The following is a 22,860-nucleotide window of genomic DNA, read 5'->3' on the forward strand; positions in this document are numbered from 1 at the left end:
ATATTTCATAGAAAATAAAGTCAGTCAAAAAGCATTTATTAAACACTTACTATGTGCTAGGCACTGTGCTAAGCACTGCGGGATGCAGAGAAAGGCAAAGGACAATGCCTGATTCCAAGGAGCTCATACTTTATATACATTATTTTTTTCTGTGGCTGGTTCATATTTGTTTTTGTATCCGCCAGAATTGTGCTTTGCACATAGGGAGCACTTGAGAAGTATGTATCATACATGGGCTTAGGTACAGCCTGTTAGAAAACAGAAGTAATACAATATCTCTCCCTTCCATGGGTTTTTCTCTTTTCCTAGAGTCAGCTAATGCTATGGACAGCTAAAGGTGGGTGTATGAGTATGGCTTGGGGCTGACTTCCTCTAGGTGGGTCACGAGTTATAGGTAAATACAGCATCATTCCCTTTTTCTAGCAGCCAACAGCAACAGATGTTCAGGAAGGAAAATTGGTGTTAATGGTCCATAACCACAAAATAGCTATCCCGCTCAGGATGAGCCTTATATGTCAGCCAAGTGCCCTTTGTTCAAGAAGAATGCATGTGTTTCTCAACAGGCAAACACTCTTGGGGGGATTGGTTTTCTATTTTTCTCATTTTGAACTAGATCTCTAGTGAATTTCAGGTGAGAGGACTCCCTCTAGCAATGCATACTGGAGACAGTTTTGCCACTTCAGTGCTTAGGGGCACGGAGAGTGTAAGGGACTCTGTTAGGGTCACACAGTCAGTATGAGTCAGAAATTATATTGGACCCAGGTCTTCATAACTCAGATGATAATTCTTTAACCATGATGCAAACTGCTTCTCATATGTTAACATTAGGGATAGGGATTGGACCTGTGATGTCACTTGTAATGGGAATGCTTGAATGATGAAAAACCCTTTACCAATGCCAATTAGTTCCTTTTCTGCCACTTAGAGTCTCAGAGGGATACTGAGGCACTGAGAGGTTAAGGGACTGGTCCAGTGTCATACAGCCAGGATGTGTCAGGGGACAGGCTTTGAACTTGGATCTTCTTGACTCTGATGTCAATTCACTACAACATGTCTCCTCTCAGTTGCTAACCATCAATGTGCCCAATAGCACCTTGGACAGAGCCTGGCACATCGTAAGAGCTTACTTAATACATATTTGTTGACTTGTTGACAAAAAGGTATCTGTTTTTGCTACTTACTGTTATTGTTGTTCATCCTTTGTTTTCTTTTTTCTTCTTCTTTTTTTGGGGTCACACAGCTAATAAGTGTCAAGTATCTGAGGCTGGATTTGAACTCAGGTCTTCCTGAATCCAGGGCCAGTGCTTTATAAACTGTGCCACCTAGCTGCCCCCTCATCCTTTGTTTTCAAAGAGGACAATGACACCACTGGGTGATACCTAGACTCACTCATGAATTATATTCAAGGGAGGCAGAGCTACACAAAGTCATCAAAGTCTAGTAGCAAAACTATCGATGTCCCAGGATGCATTGGACGGCCTTGGCATCTTAGATGTTTGATCAAGCTCTAAGTGTTCTACAATGCCTGCTTCCATGGCCTTCATGTCCCATTGGAACAAATTGTTCACATCTAGCCATTCTGCTGAGGAAGTCTTCACATGCTTGGAGTAGTTGTTGCCCTAACTCACTGATGGGTTAACACTTATATAGCATTTATTATATGCCAGGCACTGGGCTAACAGTTTTACAATTATTATCTCATTTGATCCCAACCACAGCCCTGGGAGGTAGGTGTTATTATTATCCCCTGTCCTGAGGCAGACAGTAGTTAAATGACTTTCCCAGGTTTAAAAATTAAGGTATGAGAAAGAATTTGAACTCAAGTCTTTCTGACTCTAAGCCCAGTTCTCAATACACTGTACCATTTAGCTATGTGACTTTGGACAGGTCACTGACTTACCTTCTATTAATCTTCTCTTCCTCATTTGGAAAATGGAAGGGTTGGATGAGATAAGCTCTCAGGTTCCTTCTAGCTCCAAACTGACCATCCAATTTTCCAAATCTGTCTAGTCCACTATGGTAACACATGCAAATAGACATTTAGCACGATGATGAAAGATAATGGAACCATAGCCATAGCCAGGCATTTTGGCCCTGGCAGTGACTGAAGGGGTGAGCAGAATGGGGTCCCCAAGTAGCTCATCAGGGTAAAGCCTCAGAGGGAGAGGAAATCTGCCCTCTTGGGGTGGGGGCTTCTTTTTTATCTAATTATTAGTTGTAAATAGGTGCTAAGCTCAAGTTGTTATGCTGCAAAAAACCAAAAACCAAAAACCAAAAAAACAACAATACTCTCACCATCTTATTAATTTTGTCATCCTGGGAATAGTCCTGCTGTCCCTGCCCTGGTTATAGGTCTGAATCAAAGGGAATAAAGGATGCCACTATTAATTATTCACTTAGTCAATATATATTTGTTTGGAGGGTTTTTGTTTGTTTGTTTTGTCGGTCAATATATATTTATGAAATGCCTACTATGTGTAGTGGTGCAATGAATAGAGTGCCAGGCCTGGAATGAGGAAGGCTCATCTTCCTGAATTCAAATCAAGCCTCAGACACTTAGTAGCTTGGTGACCCTGGGCAAGTTACTTCACTCTGTTTGCCTCAGTTTGCTCATCTGTAAAAGTATCTCTGCCAAGAAAACCCCAAATGGGGTCACAGAGTTGGACGCAACTGCAAATGATTGAAGAACAACAAAATTGTGCTAGGTTCTGGAGATACAAAGGAAGGTAAAAGACAGAAATAAAATGCCTGACAACAAAACATTTATGATTTAAATGATATTTTCTGGGGCAAATGCTTACCTTCTTATGGGGAAATGTAGATTGTATCATTGCAGTTTCAAAACTATGAGTTCCTTTTATCTGCGTCTTCTCCCACAAGGATCTGAGAGCTTGCACTGATAGGCTTTCCATGGACAACGGCTCCAGAAATGAGCCCTGAAGAGCAAATTAATCATAAAAATGGAACATGTTTCACCAAGGGCACCTTTACTCTAAAAATCATCTCCTGACATGATAATAGTGACATTCAATGGGCTCTCAGCCTTGGAGAGAGTTGGTGTTTAAACATAATTTAAATGAAATAAAGACATCAATAGCTGAGGTCCAATAGAGTTTATGTTCAGTGTTTTTCTTTCCTTTTTTTTAAACTGAGAGAGTAACATCAAAACCATTTAAAAGGATTCTCAGTGCAATTAGGAGCAATCCTTATAAATATCTCTGACCTTGGTCATGTCTTATTCATTTAACTTATTTTCTGAAAATATATCTTGTTAAGAATTAGCATTCTATAAAGAATATTTCTATTTCTTTCATCAAAAATATGGGAATTAAGACAGAAAACCAAGAGACACAGTTAAATAAGTATTAATTATCCTCATGTGGAGTATGACCATAACTTGAGAACATCAGGTTAAATAATTAACAGTTTAATAGAATTGTTCATACATAGAAATTGGGAGTGAAAAACAGCATGTCTTTGGACCACATACCTCCAAAAAGTATAATGAGATCATAGATGCAGAACTGCAAGGGACCTTGGATGCCATAGAGTCCAGTCACCCCATTTGACAGATGGGGAAACTGAGGCACAGATAAGTTAAATGACTTGGGGCAGGTTTAACAGAATGGCTAAATGAGGAAGCTAGGTAGGGCAATGTATAGAGTGCAAGAAATGGAATCAGGAAGACATGAGTTCAAACCCAGTCCCAGACACTTAGTAGCTGTGTGACCCTGGGCAGGTCACAACCTCCATTTGCCTCAGTCCCCTCAATTGTAAAATTGGGATAACAACAGCACCTACCTTACAAGGTTACTGTGAGGATTAAATGAGATTATATTTGTAAAAAGTACCTGGCACATAGTAGGTCCTATATAAATGCTTATTCCCTTCCACTCTTTTCTTCTCATCTCTACCCCCCACTTGTCCAAGATCATATACATAGTAAGTGGCAGAGCTAAGATTTGAACCCAGGTCCTTTGATTTCAAATCCAGGGCTTTTCCCATTGCGCCATCTTGGCTTTATAGAAGCTCCTGCATGATAAACAGACTAGGACCCTCAAAATAATGAGCATATGGTGCAGTGGATAAAGTGAAGGGACCTGGAGTCAGGAAGAATCATCTTCCCATGTTAAAATCTGGCCTCAGACACTTAGTAGCTGTGTGACCCTGGGCAAGTCACTTAACCTTGTTTGCCTCAGTTTCCTCATCTGTAAAATGAGCTGGAGAAGGAAATGTCAAAGCAGTCTAGTATCTTTGCCAAGAAAACCCTAAATGGGGTCATGAGAGTCAGGCACAACTGAACAACAAAGTAAATTGTTTATATGACTCATTTTGACATGCCATTCAATCAACAAATATACATTAAATTAAGTCCAGAGTAGTTGAAGGGGGTTATAAAAATGAACAGAATCTGTCTTCAAGGTTCTTACCATCTAGTATGGATCTTCTTTCTTCCTAAACTTTTAATTCTTTTCATTCAATACTCTGAATAAACCAGTGAATCAATGAGCTCATTGGTATGGATACACCCACCCTTCAATGCCCAGTTTGCTAATCCTCCATGCTTTCTCATTTTATACTAGCCCTGACCGTGTAAAGCTGGTACCCAATTTGACAGAGACTTCCTTTCGGTTTCTTGATATTTTCTACTCATGTAAAGGCTTTTCACTTGTTATGTCTCATTCTTGTAATGTGACTAGTGCAGCTACTTTGGGGTCATTCTTTTTATTAAATGCTACATATATCTTAGTGCAGCTAGGTGGTGCTGTGGAGAGAACTCAAGGCCTGGATTCAGGAAGACCTGAGTTCACATCTGACCTCAGATACTTACTGGCTATGTGACCCAAGCCAATTCCCTTAACTCTGCTTGTCTCAGTCTCCTCATCTGTAAAATAAGTTGGAGACGAAAATAGCAAATCACCCGAGTATCTCTGCCAAGGAATCCCAAAAGGGGCCATGAAGAGTCAGACACAACTGAAACAACTGAACAAGAAAAATAGATAGCTTAGCAAACCATGCCCCCAAACTATTCATCTTATACTGGCTTGCATTGTTACTTAACAGGTCAGCTCCTCCATTTGTTTCTTTAGCACAAATGCTGGGTGAATTTCTCTCTCTAAGACTCATTTCCTCATCTTTCCTCATGTCCTTTCCTCAACTGAAAAACAAAAGGGGTCCAAGAGCTGATTTCTAATGAACTTCACTAATATTTTGGGGATTCTATGGATTTTGTCTTCCTAACAAGATTGTAAGCTTACCTAGACCATGGACATACTTGATACTTGAGGAAACCAGGTGCCACAATGATAGAGGGCTGGACCTAGAATCAGGAAAATGAGTTCAAATCCTACCTCAGACATTTACTAGCTGTTTAATTGTGAGCAAGTCATTGAGCTCTCTCAGCCTTAATTTTCCTCATCTGCAAAAGGGGAGTAAGCTCCTATCTCATAGAGTTGCTGAAGATAAGTAAGATAATGTCTATAAAGTACCTTGTAAACCTTAAAATACTATATAAATGCTTGCCATTATTATTTATAAGTATATACAAAAATATGCCCTCCCTCAAACACAGACAGGCATGTCATAAGCACTTACATGAATGCTTGATTGATTGATAAATCAAATGACCTAACAACTTATCACTTATAAAGGTAATTTCACCAAGTTTTACAACCCTGCTATAAATGTAAACTCACTGTGGATTAAAACTAAGTGTAATGAGTGAGTTAGGGTGTATATTCTGCCATAAATGTTGCTGTGATGACTGAAATACAAGTACAAAATCATGAGAACAATGAAAGGGGTGTGGCCTTGAAATTCACTCCCTCGGTTCATAGATGAGGGGGAATTTGCTTGGTATTTGGTGGGTCACTCAGAGCATTTATGATATAATACTACAATATCACTATTTTTTTCTCTAGCATATATAAATAACTTAGGTTATTTAATAAAAACTCAATATTGATTTATTGGTGCATCATCAGAGACAGCACCATTCTTTTCCTTTTACAGTAGTGAATGACAGTGATTCTCTAGGATCTGGTCAAAAAAGTTTGGGAACCATGGAGAGAGACAAACTTGAATTTTCAACTTGTGATGAAAAGAGCTGTCAAATGCATGTTTTTAGATTTCACCATCATTGGTGTTGTGAATTAGTGGAGAAAAGTCAGTTTTTGAAAAAGCTAAAGACTCATATAATTCAATTCAATAGCTAATCATGAAGTAAGAACTACATGCAAGGCAACACAAAAGAATTTGACTGTGGAGTGTAATGAACACTTTCCTGATAGTCAAAGCCTACGGAGTAGAGACAGAAGGGGAAAAAAAGGCTTGGACTGATGATGATGATGATAATGACAATAACAATATATAATAATAATAATAACCTATAAGATTATTAAAGAGCTGGGATTGAGAAATCAAAGCTCTGATTTTTATTTCCATCAAAAACAGAGCTCAGTAGGAAGATGATGAAGGACCAAAAGTAAGAGAAAAAGTATTTATAGTGGAATGAAGAGTGGAAAAGTAGCCTCCATCATTGCTTTCTGTTATCTGGACTCAAAGTACAAAACAAAACCACAGACTACATCAATGAAATATTGCTGGGAGGAACCAGATGGATTTTTCTTGGTTCATTTTCAGAAAATTGACAAATGAGCAGAACAAAGGATGGATGAAGCAAGAAAAATTACTGATGGGCATTAAGTTAAAAAAAATACCCTAAATTAAGTAGAAGAAGAATCTGGTGTGTTATTGTAAGCAAGGGATGAAAATCAGTGCTATGTTATATTTTCCTCTGAAATTTTGTTAGGTATAAACTTAACCTGAAAGGAAGCATGGTACAGAAGCGTGGCCTTGGATTCAGGAAGACCTAGTTTTGAGTCCTAACTGAGACACATACTAGATGGGTGACCATGGGCAAGTCACAACCATTCCTTCAGGGCTCCCTAGGAACTTTCAGAAGCCAAGTTACAGAGGAGTGACTGATCTTTTATCATAGGATGGAATCATGCCATTTGGAGTTTCCTTTCCCAATGAAATCACAAGTCCAGACCAAAGAATCTTTACCTATCACATTGACATGTGAGTTGTCCTGATCACAACATCATTCTATGTACTTGACTAAATGATATATGAAAAAATGTGGTACTAAGGCACTCCTGCCTCGTCCCTTCTCTGTTACTGTACTTCCACCGTAAGGCTATAATGCAGAAATTGGGGACACTAACTCTACCTTAACATTTGTTTCTCTCTCTGTTTTGGGGGTTGGGAGTGGGGCAGTGAGGGTTAAGTGACTTGCCCAGGGTCATGCAGCTAGTAAGTGTCAAGTGTCTGAGGCTGGATTTGTAATTCCAGGCCTCTTGAATCCAGGGATGGTGCTTTATCCATTGGTGCCACTTAGCTGCCCCCTTCTATCTTAACATCTTGGACCTTAATTGAAAATTAATTCAGTATCTTATTTGGTCAACATAGTCATGATCTCAGTAAAAGCTAAGAAATGCCTTATTTATACAATGTTATACAGTTTCTGGACTTGCTTTCTAGTTTTAAAAATATTTTTTCCCTGAAGATATTTTTTTAAAAAGATTCAGTCAGTGAATCAATCACCCACCCACCCACCATATCCATCCATCCATCCATCCACCCATCCATCCATCCATTTGATAAATGGTTTATCCTCTACTGAATCAGAGCACCATGACTCTCCTTGGCTACATTTTTCTGAAAATTCTTTGAGACAATGATTAAAGTCAATCAATGAATAAGCATTTATTAAGCAACTGCTCTGTAGCAGACACTGTGCTAGGCACTTTACTAAGTGCTGATCTGACAAAACAAATCCAAATACTCCATGTTTGCAATCATCTTACTGAAAAAAATGAGCAGTTTTTCAATAGTTTTCATTGCTGGTTTGATAATTTCTTTCATAAAATTTTGCCCCAGATATGTATGACTTAGTAAAATGTAGCATCTCTCTCTCTCTCTCTCTCTCTCTCTCTCTCTCTCTCTATATATATATATATATATATATATATATATGTATGTATGTACACACACATACATATATTCATGCACATACCCCAAACTAAAGAATATTGCAATACTAAAACTGATCTGAGAAAACTCAAAAGGAAACAAAGACATTCCTACATGGGGGGAGCTTAGTCTAACTATATTCTGTTGTTTTCCCCATTGCCCATTTCCTGTCAGGTGCAGGATACCCAGTGCCAGATGGATGCTGACCCTGAGATCCCTACCTCTGCTGGAAAGATACTAGAGCTTCCCTCTCCTGCGACTCTTGAATCAACTCTACTCTTATTTGGGGCCATCTTCCCTATCATTGTTTCCCAAAGTCCTTTGGGCCTTGCTAAATTCTCTGCCCAAATAATACTTGGTCTTTCTAAATGCTATGAACTGAAAATAAACATGAGATCTCCTTTATTTTATTTTATTTTGGGGGGGGCAGGGCAATGAGGGTTAAGTGACTTGCTCGGGGTCACACAGCTAGTAAGTGTCAAGTGTCTGAGGCTGGATTTGAACTCAGGTCCTCTTGAATCCAGGACCAGTGCTCTATCCACTGCGCCACCTAGCAGCCCTCTGAGATCTCCTTTATTAAGGGTCTTGATTATAATGTAGGCTCGTGGAGACCAGGGACTGTCTTGATTTTCTATTTGTATCCTTAGCATTTAACACAGTGCATATCACATAGCAAACTATTAATAAGTATTTTATATCTTGTTCCATTCATCCCCCCCCCAATTCTCTAATGTTAAAACCTATGAAGTTCATACGTAAAAACTCAGCGAAGATGAGAAGCCTTGGTGTGGCTCATTGATAATTAACCAAGAGGCTTTTGTATAGAAGATGGTGCTCAATAGGGTGGATCCACCTTTGATGGATCATTTTAAAGAATGCTTTGTTGAAACTAATGCCTATATTTATAGGGACATACATATATATGTCTACAAATATGTACATATACATTTGTTTTTTGTTTGTTTTGTTCTGAGCAATGAAGGTTAAGTGACTTGCCCAGGGTCACACAGCTAGTAAGTGTCAAGTGTCTGAGGCTGGATTTGAACTCAGGTCCTCCTGAATCCAGGGCAGGTGCTTTATCTACTGTGCTGCCTAGCTGCCCCCCACATTTGTATTTCTACACAAATCTATGCACATAAGGCACAGTGCTTTGCATGTAGTGAGTGCTTACTAAATGCTTTTTCACTCACTCATCAATTCATCCATTTATTCATACGTACTAGTCCATGAACTTGTTGGTTGGTGTCTCCATATGAAGACTGACCCATGACTTACTGAGATCGTCAACCTGTTGACAAGCTTTTAGGGTGATGAGATCATAGCTTCAGAGACAAAAGAGACCTGTGGGGGCATCATGTCCAATTGCCTCATTTTGTAGATGAGGAAACTGAGGCTCAAAGGGGTTTGGTGACTTGCTCAGGGTTTTGCAGCTAATAAGTATTTGAGGCAAAATTTGAACCCAGGTCTTCCTGGCTCTAAGCCCAGCACTGTATCCACTATGCCACCTAGTTGCTTCCTTTCTGCCTTCCCCCCCCAAAATATGGCCACTCATGAAGATGCTACTATTCACGCGCATGGCACACACCTGCTGAAACAGAAACATGATATGAATCCATAGCTGAGGATGGCGGCTGATGAGGGTAAAACTGGACTTACTGTACAGGCAGTAATGACCCTTCAAGGTGCAGCTGAAGGACAGCTTTGCTACACAACTTCTAACCGTATCTAAAAACAAATACACACAGAGTTAAAGAGGAGCAACTGCCTCATGTTATGCTTCATACATCAACTCATAGATGGCTTCAGCAAGATGCCCTCTCTGCTTCAAAATGTACAAAAGCAGCTCCACCTTGATGCTAACTCTGGGATGAGTCATGGGACAGGCCACAGGATCTTAATGGTGGATGCTACCTTAGGGCCATGGGGTCCAAATGGCTTGTTTTATGGATCAGGAAACTAAGGTAGAAAGGTTAAGTGGCTTTTCCAAGGTTGCCCAAGGAGTGACTGACTGAGCTCATTCTGTTCATCTGGTTTGAAGCAGAGCTGTTTTAAAGAGGAGAGAGAGAGAGAGAGAGAGAGAGAGAGAGAGAGAGAGAGAGAGAGAGAGAGAGAGAGAGAGAGAGAGAGAGAGAGAGAGAGGGAGGGAGGGAGGGAGGGAGGGAGGGAGGGAGGGAGGGAGGGGAAGGAGGAGGAGAGGAGGGGGAGGAGGAGGAGAGAAGAGAAGAGAAGAGAAGGAAGAGAAAAAGGAAGGAAGAAAAAAGATTGGAGAAAGGAAGGAGGGAGGAAAGGAAGGAGGGAGGGAAGGAAGGAAGAAAGAAAGATAAAGGAAGAAGAGGAAAAAAGAAAGAAAAAGAAAGGAAGGAAAAAAGAAAAAGGCTACTCCACACTCTCTATTAGGTTTTGTAATTGACAGAAGACCTACAAGTATTCCTGCTGCCTTTAAGGAAAAATTTCCTATTCATTATAATTGTCAACGACATAAATCTTTATTGTCTACTGTTTGCAAGGCACTGGGGATACAGACAAAAATGAAGAGGGGCTAAATGTAGAATCTAATTCAATAGTCAGTCATATGTGTTTATTAGTACCCACTATAAGCCAGGCACTTAGCTAGGTGCTGGGGATAGATAAAAGACAAAATATGTCTTTGTCTTCAGGGAGTTTACATTCTACTGGGATAGGGGATGATAACTTATATTTATATAGTACATTAAAGTTTGCAAAAGTTTTTACATGTAGCTCATCCTTTAGGCCCCTTGAAAACTTGAAATTATATTTATACACTGGATCTCCAGAGATCAGCTGCTACCTAGTTTGGGTCAGCACTTCTAACATGATAGTTAACAAATCCCCATAAGGGTGTTTCCCATTAACAATCAGCCAGCAGACATGGTTAACTCTTAGCAAAGACATTTACTCAGATGTCATAGTAAAAACAGGAGCTATATAATACACCCTCCCCCCCCCCACATAAACCTGGGGTATGTTATCCCACAAATGTATATAGGTCCTATGAGAAGAATAGGCACTAACCTGGATTATAATGAAGGAGCTTATGTGGCCAAAGCGACTCACTGCTCTTGGTACTATTGGGCCTGCAAGTCCTTTTTATCACCGTCATTATTATTACAGTTATTATCACAGTTAGTATGCATATCATGCTTTAAAGTTTGCCAACCACTTTCTTCATAGATCCTCTCACACGTCTCCCCTCAGATGCAGTGTCTCTACTGGACAGGGTGTTTAGCTGGGATTGCAGGGTCTACCCTTCTCTGCAACCAAATTCTCATTTGCAAGGGCTAACTCTGTCTTGATTCCACAGTTGTCTCATTATTCTGCTGCCAGGGGTCATAAAGGTGCATGGAGCCCTAAATGACTGTCTTTCTGCATCCATGTCAGTCTCACCTCAAGTGTAATCCTCAGCTGTGTTTCAAGTGCTCTTGAAAGAGCACCAGCAAGACCCATGAATGTGGTGTCTCTCTACAGGCACATCACAACCAGATATTGTGGACTGTGGTGGGGAGGAGAGAGAATAATTATAGTAGGCCTGTATTCTGTGGAAGCATCTTAATTAATTTCCTTATTGTATGTGAACCAAGCCACATAAATTTTGTCAAAAAGTACCTTGGTTTATTTGCTTAGGACAGTAGATGTTTGACAGGCGGAGAGTGTAAGAAAAAGGAATTTGACTTCTCTCGCCATTGCCCATTGTATCTAGCAGTGATTTGTATTGGTGGTTGTGTTACAGCAAAAACCCTTCTGGGCATGGGAAGAACTGGGAGTGTCACCATTTTTCTTTCCTGTTTGGAATCTCCTTTGCTGAGGATCCACATGCAGAGATTGGGCTTAATTATGGGGAATGGTTTCCTCTGTTTTTTGGTTTTGGTTTAAAGTAGACCTAAACTAATTGATTTATTGTGACATTGATCAGAGAGTTTGCCTGCCAGCTTAGAAACTCCAAATAATCAACCCAAGTGCAATGCCAGCTTTCTCCACACCATGATGCCTATACTCCAACCATCATCCCTCTTCTTTTCCTCCGAAACCAGGCTTCTACACCATGCTGCTACCTCTTTGTGTGATATCTTTCTTATTAGATTCTTGAAGGTAAGGGACTAACTTGCTTGCATGTATTTGTAACCCTAGTGCTCAGCAGATTGTCATTGTGTTAGTTGTTTCAGTTGTGTCAGACTCTGTGACCCCATTTGGGGTTTTTCTTGGCAAAGTCAATGGACGTATGATTTGCCATTTCTTCCTCCAGCTCACTTTACAGATGAGGAAACTGATACAAGAAGGGAGAAATAACTTCTCCAGGGTCATATAGCTAGTAAATGTTTGAGGACCATATTTGAATTCACAGAGATGAGTCTTTTCTGACTCTAGTGGCAGCACTCTATCCACCTGCACCACCTAGCTGCCTACAGTACATGCTTAATAACTCTATCTATGGTATCTATATATATATATATATCTACCTACCTACCTACCTCTATATGTCTGTCTACATCTATCTTCAATCTCTACTATCCATTCTATCCATCCATCCATCCACCCATCCATCCATTTAGAGAATGAGGATAATGACTTTATGTAGCTCTGACTCACTTAAATCCAATTCATGTAAAATATACACACTAACCCTAAAGGACATATGAATAAAGATATCTGCATCCAGAGAAAGAATTGATCAACAGAAGTATGTATGGGATAAATTTACATGAATATACTGTTTCTCTCTAATGGTAGCCATCTCTAGGGTGGGGACAGGGAGAGGGAAGAAGGAAAAACAGGAGGGAAAGAAATTTATATGATAACTTTATTATATATTTAACAGGAAAAACAAGTTGTACGTAAGTAGATTGCATTTTAATTTTTAAAAAATGCTTATGTATGGAAATGCTTCTTTTATGCCATAAATTAAAAAATTAATTAATTTTTTTAAAATCCAATTTATGTGCAAATCAAGATATCATCCTCATGATATCATTGGTCATCTTCAAGAATTGTGCCACCACCCTCAATCTTATCAGTTTTTTTGGAGGGGGTTCTATATCTCTTTGGGGCTTTTCTGAGTTTGTTTTCCTGAAAGTAATGAAGCATAATAGAAATACAGGTTATTTTGGTAGTCTTTGTATGTGCCCTTGAAGTCATGAACCCTCTCTGTCCTTCCAGTTTCCCCATTTCAGTGAACTTTAGTTAGTATGCTTTCTTGCTTAGAGAAAGTCAATAGAGTCAGGCTGAGCAAATAAACAAAACAGTATTCACTTGAGAAGAATCTGGAGGGGTAAATGGAACCCAATATCTTCTTAACAATGCCCTAAAGCTAGGGATGTCTGTCTAGGAACTATGAACATGTGCAATGTGTTCTTTCTTGTTAGAAATCTTTTTCTTATAGTAGATCAGCCTCTAAGACAATGTATTAGCATATATATATATATATTTATATAGCAGTTGGCCTATTTGAGAAGTACTCTTTCAATATACAATGTACTGAGATAGTCAATATCCTGATTAATAAGGAAAGGCTTGCTTTTTTATTTCTGTAAAAGATATCATTTCCTAACCTCTATTTCAGCACGCAGAACTTCAGGGTAAAAATAAAACTATCAGTTACCCTTGTGAAACATTGGGGCTAACATCACTGCTCTCAATGCAGGATGAGATTTTACTCTTGGGCATTGCTCCCCCATAGACCAAAGCTTGGGAATGGAACTGTTAGGAGTAGACATACCAACCGAACACAGGTCTTTATTTCTAGTGCCAGAATTGAGCCCCAAATTACTAAGAATCCTCATGCTTGCAGAGCACTTCCATGTATAAGACCACTTCTGAGTTACTCTCTTGGCTTGCCTCACACTTTCAGGTTGGGTCTCGGAGGGCAGATTCTTACCATGGGTTTTAGGGGATAACTGCTCATATGATTTAATGATCTATTCTGTAGAGATAGGATTCAGCTGTTAGCTGATAAGCCCCCACGAGTGTATTTTAGATGAACAATCATTCAAGAGAATTATCAGCTCTTACTAAAATGAGCATTTACTAAGATTTCAGTAAAAGTAAATATATCAGGGTAGCTAGGTGGCGCAGTGGATCGAGCACTGGCCTGGGGTCAGGAGTACCTGAGTTCCAATCCTAGCCTCAGACACTTAACACTTACTAGCTGTGTCACTTAACCCCAATTGCCTCACTAAAAAAAAAAAAAGCAAATACTCTCCTTTCCCCAACACACATTCACACAGAAACTGGGGCTCACTATCTCATAAATAACACAGCCAGTCCTATGGGAGGAGTAGTTACCAATTTAGAGCACAACAATAATGAGGCATTATGTGTGTCCACATGTGGCCAGAGCTCCCCAGTATTGTGGGGCTTAGCAGTAATTTTCTCTCTTTGTAGAGTCCTCACACAGCTTGCCTGAGGATGCAATATCTTTCCTGGGCGGGTTGCTTAGCTAGATTCTCATGGTCTGCTCCTCTTCACAGTTCAATTCTCAAATGCAGGCCTAGCTCTTTGGTTGAGCCCATAGCAGTCCTTCTTCTCTGCTGCTTGGGTTCCTCCTCCAAAAAGTTGCTTCTAGAACAAAAGACTACCTTTCTTTGTCCATGCCTGGTTGCAGTTTATGCTCTGCTTCCTCAGTTGTGTTTTTGCTCTTTTTGAAATCAATGCTAAGTGAGATTTCTCCCTCTGGGAAAAATTACTACTACTTTATGTCTGGCAGAGATAGAGAAAAACCCCTTCACTTCCCTTCCTGCAGGGGGCTCACTCTACAATTGTTCTGAGTCTTGACTTCCAACTCACCATTTAATTGGGTCCTATCTTGGAACTGACAAATTCTTTCCAGGGCTTAGCTATTTAACACCCTGTGAAGGCATATTCAATGTTTACTTATCTAATATCTAAGTCTATGTGGCAAGGTTCACAAAACAAAACTCAGAAAGTAGCTTTCTTTCACAAGGATAGGAGCCTACCCATAGCTCATGAGGGTCATGTTCCTGTCCTCATTGAATGAAGAAATGAATCTTAGGTTTTTTGCTATATACCATGCACTGAGAATAAAAGTCAGAAAAAACAAGACAGTTTAGGGGAAAGTCAACACATACACATAGGAGTAGTGACCAAGCAAAGGTGCTTTGATGAGGGAAATCACAGGTAGGATAAGTCAGTCATAGGAGTAATTGATTGTGATATCTTTTCCAGGACTGGCTGTTATTGAATTTGATTATAGTTCCTAGAGCTAGGAGTAGAAATGTTACACCAGCATGCTGTGGGGTGGAGATGGCTGGCGATTACAGATGGTGTAGGTTCACCAACCTGAAGTCCAGGAGCTGTTAGAGAATTGACTGGTGAGGACGGTGGGGTTTGGAGTAAAGGAACATTGGGTGATGATGGCAAGTAAATATGATTTCCAAATGACCAAATCTAATGATCTTTTCTTAGTCCTTGTCCTTCTTCACCTCTCTGGAGTATTTGATACTATTTATTACCTTCAGTTCCTAGATACCTTCTTCTCTCTGAGTTTTTATCAAGGTCAAGTCTCTCTTGATAGATATTGATTATGTCGTGCCATTGACTGTGGCTGTACCCCAGGACTCTGCCCTGTGCTTTCTTCGCTCCTTCTTCTTTATTAATTTTCTTGATGAACCCATCAGCTCAAGGTAAGGATTAAATTCAGTTCTCTCAGGAAGTAAGTTCTTTCAGTCCTTTCCCTCTCACCTCTCTTTAGCCATCTCAGTTAATAGTCTTTCCCAAATGAGTGATAGTTTTCTAACAGACACTTCACAGAATGGCAGTTAAAACTATTATTGTGCAAGATTATTATTACCTGGGGACAGCTAGGTGGTACAGTGGATAGAGCACTGGCCCTGGAGTCAGGAGGACCTGAGTTCAGATCTGACCTCAGACACTTAACACTTACTAGCTGTGTGACCATGGGCAAGTCACTTAACCCCAATTGCCTCAACAAAAAAGGGGAAAAATCTTTTAAAAAAGATTATTCTTACCTCTGAAATGTATAGTAATAGTAGCTATAGTTTATGGAAGAGACCATCAAAGATTTATTATATATACCTTCCTTTATGCACACATAAAATTGTGTTTTCAGAGAGATTTGATTTTTTCTCTATAATCTATTATCAGGAATGCCTGACATATGGACCAATGAAGAAAATAACTACTCCATCATTCACATGATTCTACAATGTACAGAAAGAATATTCAGCTTTTCTAAATGCTAGGGGAGAAACCAATAGGTTTATGCAGGAGTGTGAAAGTTTATTGCTTTTCTTCATCCACAAAAGTGTCCCATGGAAGCGTTTTGTCTTTCTTCACACTAGGGGGTGTATAGTTGGATACAATTAAGCATAAAGGGAAGAACCAGGCTTCTGACCCATGTTCAGAATGTAGGAGGGATGATGGGGAAGCTATGGAATGAGATGAGGGTAATGTAAGGTACAAAGATAACTGACATGTCTCCACAACGACCATCCCTCTGCCTGGAGTGAAGTCTTTGCTCAACACCGCTTCAGGAAGTCTCTTAGTCTAAGATTCAGCTCACGGGCCATCGACTGCATGAAGCCTTTCTCATTTCCTTGAACTGCTACTGGCCTCCCTAACTACCATGTATTCAACTGCCTTGTATTTGTATTCATTCTCTCTATAGTGACCTCTTTCTATTTATATTATACATATTTTTTTCTCCCTTATTAGAATGTAAATTAATTGTGAGTGGGTCATCCTTTCATTCTTTGCCTAGCATAGTGCCTGGTACACAGTAAGAACTTAATGAATACTTATTGATTGATGTACTACTACTTTTTTGGGGACATAACAAATTTTCTGTGACTTTTAAGTAAATGGAGAGTGTTTCTTATTTTAAATGTCTACACAGGCAGAGAAGAAACAAAAATTCATTTCTTCTTTGGAAAAGGAACTGAATTTCATCTTTACAATGGCCCAACTGAAACAAATTGAACTTAGATCAGCCCTGTTCAGAAAGCTTCTGCTGCCTAAGATACTTTAACCGATCTAATTGGTTAGCGCTCCTGATATTTCTCAACTAAACTGGAGCCCCCACTCACCCCAACTATGTTACTGTGGACAGAAATACCCTCTACTAACATTTGCAGACACAAAATAGACACGCTACATATAAAAGCCCCCATCATAGAGATATGGAAAGAAATATTTCTAACACTAAATGTGTTGATGAAGAAAACAAAAAGAATACATGCAGTTAGCTTCAAGAGACAACACAAAGTAAAAGAAGCAACAAGATATGATGGACAAAATCATGAAGTAGGGAATTCAAGAGTTTAAATTCTTGACGCAGCTCTGTCCCTAACTAGCCATGTGACCCAGGGAATGTCCCTTAACCAATCTGGGTTTTTTCTGTAAAATGGGATAGTTGGAACAAATTATCTCCAATGTCTCAGTAAAGTAAAAAAATTCTCTGATAAGGTGATGCTTGACATTATGGAGTAGTGCATGGAACTGGACAAGAAGATTTGGTTTTAAGTCCTGACTGGCTGTGTTACCTCTCGGTACCTTTCTAAGTCTCTAAATTGCACAATAGTTGTGGATCTGCATTGGCAGAGAGAGCTTCCTCACTGAGAGCTTATTACATTAGTACAATTACAGGTCTGGACCAAAAAATAAAAAGCCATAGTTTTCATTCAACTTCTTGACCCATAACAGAGTGAAAATGTCTCAAACACTTAAGTCAATGCTGCTATTAATTCTCTTTTTATATAACTTAAAGAATGGAATTCAAAATGCAGCCAAGGGATGGATGAATAATTGTGTCATTTAATTGGACAAATGGTTTAAATTAGATAAGAAAGAGGAAGAAAAAGTAACACTAGACATTTGTTTGGTGATGACTTTTATGAATGAGGTAAAATAAAGCATGTTTCTAAAAGTCAGTCATAAATGACATTTTTGAAAAATATACAACGTACTTAGGGCATTCACACTCTTCTCAGGCTTGAAAGGAGGAAGAAGAACAAGTAGAAATGGAAGGTGACAACTTCAGGTCTGTGCGACCTGAAATGATATTTTTATCATATCATATCATATCATGTCAACCCTTACTTCACCATATCCAAATCATATCTAAATTAAGAAAGTTTGCCAAAGTCTAGGAAACAGAGAGTGATGCTATTAATCTGGGTGAGGGGGCACCTTCCTCTGGCCGTGGGCCCTAAACGACTTCTAGGCTGATGGTTGAAACAGTGTTAGGAACATAAATGGGATGCCTGCCCAAGAAACAATAGGGTGATTTCTTATCTGATTTAAACAGAACAAGGAGACAGGATTGCTGGCAGATGGGAGAATTAGGGTAATTGGAGAAAAGTGATCTGTCTCTTATTAACTTCCAAATGAAATTAGTTGAGTTGAAGACTTGACCTGTGATTTCATTGAAAGGGAACTCTCAGATGAGGAAACTCCATTTACCAATGCAGGTGGGCACCTTCTTGGCAACTTAGTCTTAGAGGGCTATCTTAGAGAGCAATGGGAGGTTTAGTAACTCACCGAGAATCTCAGAGCCTGTAAATTTTTTTTTTTTTTTTTTAGTGAGGCAATTGGGGTTAAGTGACTTGCCCAGGGTCACACAGCTAGTAAGTGTTAAGTGTCTGAGGCTGGATTTGAACTCAGGTACTCCTGACTCCAGGGCCAGTGCTCTATCCACTGCGCCACCTAGTTGCCCCAGAGCCTGTATTTTTAAGTCAGGTTTTGAATCCAGGTCTTTCTGGTCTCTCCATCACTTGCAAACTATTTCTCATGACATTCTTGGATAGGAAATGGATCATCATTATGTACGTGGAAGATGATCTACACTGCCAGTCATAGACGCTGTGATATTTGGTTTTGCTTAAATATTTTTCATTTTTATATGGGGTAGTTCATGAGGTAGGGGGAGGAGTTAGAGGGAAATAGCTGTGAGGTTAAAAACAAAAGGAAGAAGATAATTCTTAAAAAGAAATGGATGAGGGCAGTTAGGTGGCGCAGTGGATAGAGCACCGGCCCTGGAGTCAGGAGTACCTGAGTTCAAATCTGGCCTCAGACACTTAACACTTACTAGCTGTGTGACCCTGGGCAAGTCACTTAACCCCAATTACCTCACTGAAAAAAAAAAGAAATGGATGTCACTATGAAGACGTTGGTTGTCTGCCAGTTATGTCAAATGTACATGAATCAATAAGGCCCAGAGGGCAGCATGAAATAGTGGATAGAGGACCAACCTTGGACTCAGAAAGTCCCAAGTCAGAGTCCTACTAGTGACATAATAGGTAAGTGACCTTAGGCAAGGCATGTGACATCTCAGAACCTCAGGCAATACTCTCAGACTATATTACAAATAATTTGCAAGTGAGATTTGATAGAGAAATATACCATATAGGGAGTTCTCTATATGGATAAAATCACAAGTCTGATACAGTTAGGTGGTAGTTAGTGGAAAGAACAGGGGATCTGGAATCAGGAAGACCTGAGTTCAAATCCTGCCTCATATGCTTACTATATGACCCTGGGTAAGTCACCCAGTCTCAGTTTCTTTATCTGTAAAATGGAGATAATAATAGCACCTATTTTTCAAGGTTGTTGTGAAAAATCCAATGACATAATATAGGTTAAATGTTTTATAAGCCTTGTAATGTCATATAGATATTAGCTATTATAAATGAACATGTACATATATAATAACTAACATGGCACGCACACATGTACATATGAATACATATAGGCAAATATAGCATACATGTATACATTGCACATGTGTATGGTAATAGTTAATATAGTATATATGTGTACATTGTATATATGTAATATAGCTAGTACTTACATAGTTATTTGTATGAAGCTTTGTACATATGTGTTGATCCATCCATATATATACACATATATATACATACACATATATACATACACATATATACATATATATGTATATATATAAAAGACTTAATAAATGCCTTTCATTCATTCATTCAGTTGTTCATTCATTCATAAGTACACAATCCTCACCAAATGGAAAGCATGACCCATTTGCTTCTTTTACAAAGGAGAATTTCCAGTTAGTTACAAAGCAGAGTGGAAAGTAGGTGGGTTTTGTTTTGAATCAACAGGGAAAAGAAGGTAGTGTCAATGAAAAGGAATTGCTCCAATGACATAAAAACATGCCAAAGGGACATAGAAGTTGGGCACTTCCAAACCAAAGATATGCAATATCAATATGGAGTGCAAGGCTTAGTCAAACCTGCCACTTAGTGGGTGATTCTCTACTGTTAAAAAATGCTGGGCAATTAAGCTTCAGGCTACCTTCTCCCACAAGTCCTTCCAGATCACTATCCACTGATCCTGGAATACCTGAAGAATCTATGTGTCTCACTCAGAAAAGCCTGGAAAAAGCAAGTGAGGGCACCCTAGCCATTCAGCAGTCCCCAAACAGCCAAATGGAAGCTTGTGTGACAAAAATAACTGACATTTCTGGAACCATGTCTCTATATAGATATAGCTACCTATCAATCTATTTGTCTTCTAGAGTCTGTCAATATACAGATAGATATATCTATATAATCATATATTGTGTGTATATGTCTATATTTGTATCTATCAATATATCTTTCTTTTTTTTTCAAGTTTTTTTTTCTCTCTCTTTTTTTTTTTTTGCGGGGGCAATGAGGGTTAAGTGACTTGCCCAGGGTCACACAGCTAGTGTCAAGTGTCTGAGGCTGAATTTGAACTCAGGTCCTCCTGAATCGAAGGCCAGTGCTTTATCCACTGTGCCACCTAGCTGCCCCTCTCAATATATCTTTCTATATTTATACTTGTATTTAAATCTCTATATCTTATTTGAGCCTCCTAGGAACCCTTGGGAATTCCTTATGAATCCTGAATCAAATGCATCTTTATTTATTTATTTTACATGGTAGAAACATGGTTAGATTCTGGAAACCCTCTCCGAGTCACTTTTTGGTCACACTGAATTAGGAGAAGCCCATATGTTCTAAATAAGCACATGGCTTGAAGCAAGCTGAAATTTATCAAAAGTTGTGAAGTGGCAGCAGACCCAGCAGGAAAGCCATGCTCCCCTTTGTGCACCATTCCACATGCTACCAATTAATCCACACTCCTGCAAAACTTGCAGCCAGAGACAGCGCAATGAAAACTCTAGGAAAATTTTATCTGATGCCGCTGACATGCGCTTTCTTTGCATTTCTTCCAATGAAGGAATGAAGACTCTTGGTCTGTCTGGCAGTGCATCGGTCTGTCATACAGCATCTCCTTGCTTTCCCTTGCTGGTATGACTCAGGACTTTCTGGACAAATCCTAATACATGATGGTCACTAGCCCAATGTGCCAGATGAAATTGCCCCAGTATTTACTTCATATAAGGTGGAGAAGAATTGAAAGAAACAAAATAACTCTCCCAATGCAGTCATCGACTTCACCAAGGTTCCCACGTTCATCTGAAGAATGGGTCTGAGACAGCAGCTAAAGGAACTTGGCTCCCCAAAGAAGTTTATCAGGGTGCAAAGTCTCTTCCCCTGAAAGCAACATGATTTAGTGGGAAGATATTGGTCTTAGAAGTGACTCTGGGCAAGTCACAATCTCTTGAGAGCCCCTTTCCTTATCAGTAGAATGAGGCATTGGACTAGATGTAATTTAAGTGCCCTTCCAGTTCTATGCGTAGCATCCTATGACCTTCACTTTAATGACCCTCAACTTCCTCATTTATAAAATTGGGATGAATAAATGAAGGAATAGAAAAGCAGATTATTTTTACTTAATCTTTGCACTGTGCAAGTACTGGGGATAATAGCAAACTATCAGATGATAATAGCTAGAAATAATAATGTGGAAATTTATTTTGATTTGGGGACCCTACCTTTGGGCTAAGAATAGAAAGCCTTAGGCCCTCAGGGTCTCTTCTGTGTGGGAGGTGCTGGTGCCCCTCCCCCTCTGCTGCAGCTGAGCCAAAAAGCCCCGTGGGCTGTACGAGACGCCAGGTCAGACATCTGGGGGAGGGATCCCTAGCTCCCTCCACCCTGAGAGGATCTATCCGAGAGATCCCGGGCTCGTCCAGGCCGGGCTCTGGCGTAGCCCGTGCAGAGATCCTAGGCGTGCAGCAGGGGCACGGGCCCCTGGAGCCCTGCGTGTGATATGCATGGGAGACTCAAGCGTGTCCCCCCAGACCCAGCTGCAGCCCTGGCTGGTGGATTAGCTTGGTGGGTGTGGGGGCGCAAAAAGCCCTGAGATTTGAGTGGAGAGAAGAAAGATATATATAGACCTGGGAGTGAGATAGAAGAGGGAGGCCAAAGGACAAGATAGAGAGGCCGGCAGACAAGACTGAGGGGGCCTGAGGAGATTAGATTAAGAGAGCAGAAAGGCTGGAGCACTAAGAGCCGAGTGGGGGGGGGGGGAATCAAAGAGCAAGAAGTAGAGGCCAAAGGACAAGATTAAGAAGGGGGGAGGGGACAAGATTAGAGGGGTGGCAAAGGCGGCAGAAGGCAGACTGACGACAGCAGACAGACAGAACAGGAGGCAGCGGAGAGCCCAGAAACGGTCAGCAGAGGGTAGAGTTGGAGAAAGTGATGATTAAGGAATAGAAGTTCACTGGAGCACTAGGAGAATGGAAGGAGAGGTCGGTGAGAGAGAAATACAGGGGTTCAGCAGTGACAGTCCAGAGAGGAAAGTTAGACGCAGGGATAGACAAAGTGAAAGGCCCTTGGAGTTAGAAGTGAAAGTGAAGCAGGGAAGCTGGAGTGGAGAAAAGAGTGAAAGTCAGAGAAAGGTGGAGCATACCCTAAGGCAAGAGGCGGCTAC

The 22,860-nt window shown here is 40.0% G+C and overlaps 1 protein-coding gene across 1 annotated transcript in view; it reads right to left on the reverse strand.

Moving 5' to 3' along the window:
- VEPH1 (ventricular zone expressed PH domain containing 1) overlaps positions 1–22,860 on the reverse strand; it is a 219,469-nt gene that overhangs the window by 46,007 nt on the left and 150,602 nt on the right. The window contains exons 10-11 of the mRNA XM_043996166.1: positions 9,623–9,762; positions 2,802–2,936 (exon numbers count right to left, since the gene is read on the reverse strand). Coding sequence (XP_043852101.1) covers positions 2,802–2,936; positions 9,623–9,762 — 275 coding nt within the window. The remainder of the gene's footprint in view (positions 1–2,801; positions 2,937–9,622; positions 9,763–22,860) is intronic.

The sequence above is a fragment of the Dromiciops gliroides genome, chromosome 3 (genome assembly GCF_019393635.1).
Source record: "Dromiciops gliroides isolate mDroGli1 chromosome 3, mDroGli1.pri, whole genome shotgun sequence".
Classification (NCBI taxonomy): domain Eukaryota; kingdom Metazoa; phylum Chordata; class Mammalia; order Microbiotheria; family Microbiotheriidae; genus Dromiciops; species Dromiciops gliroides.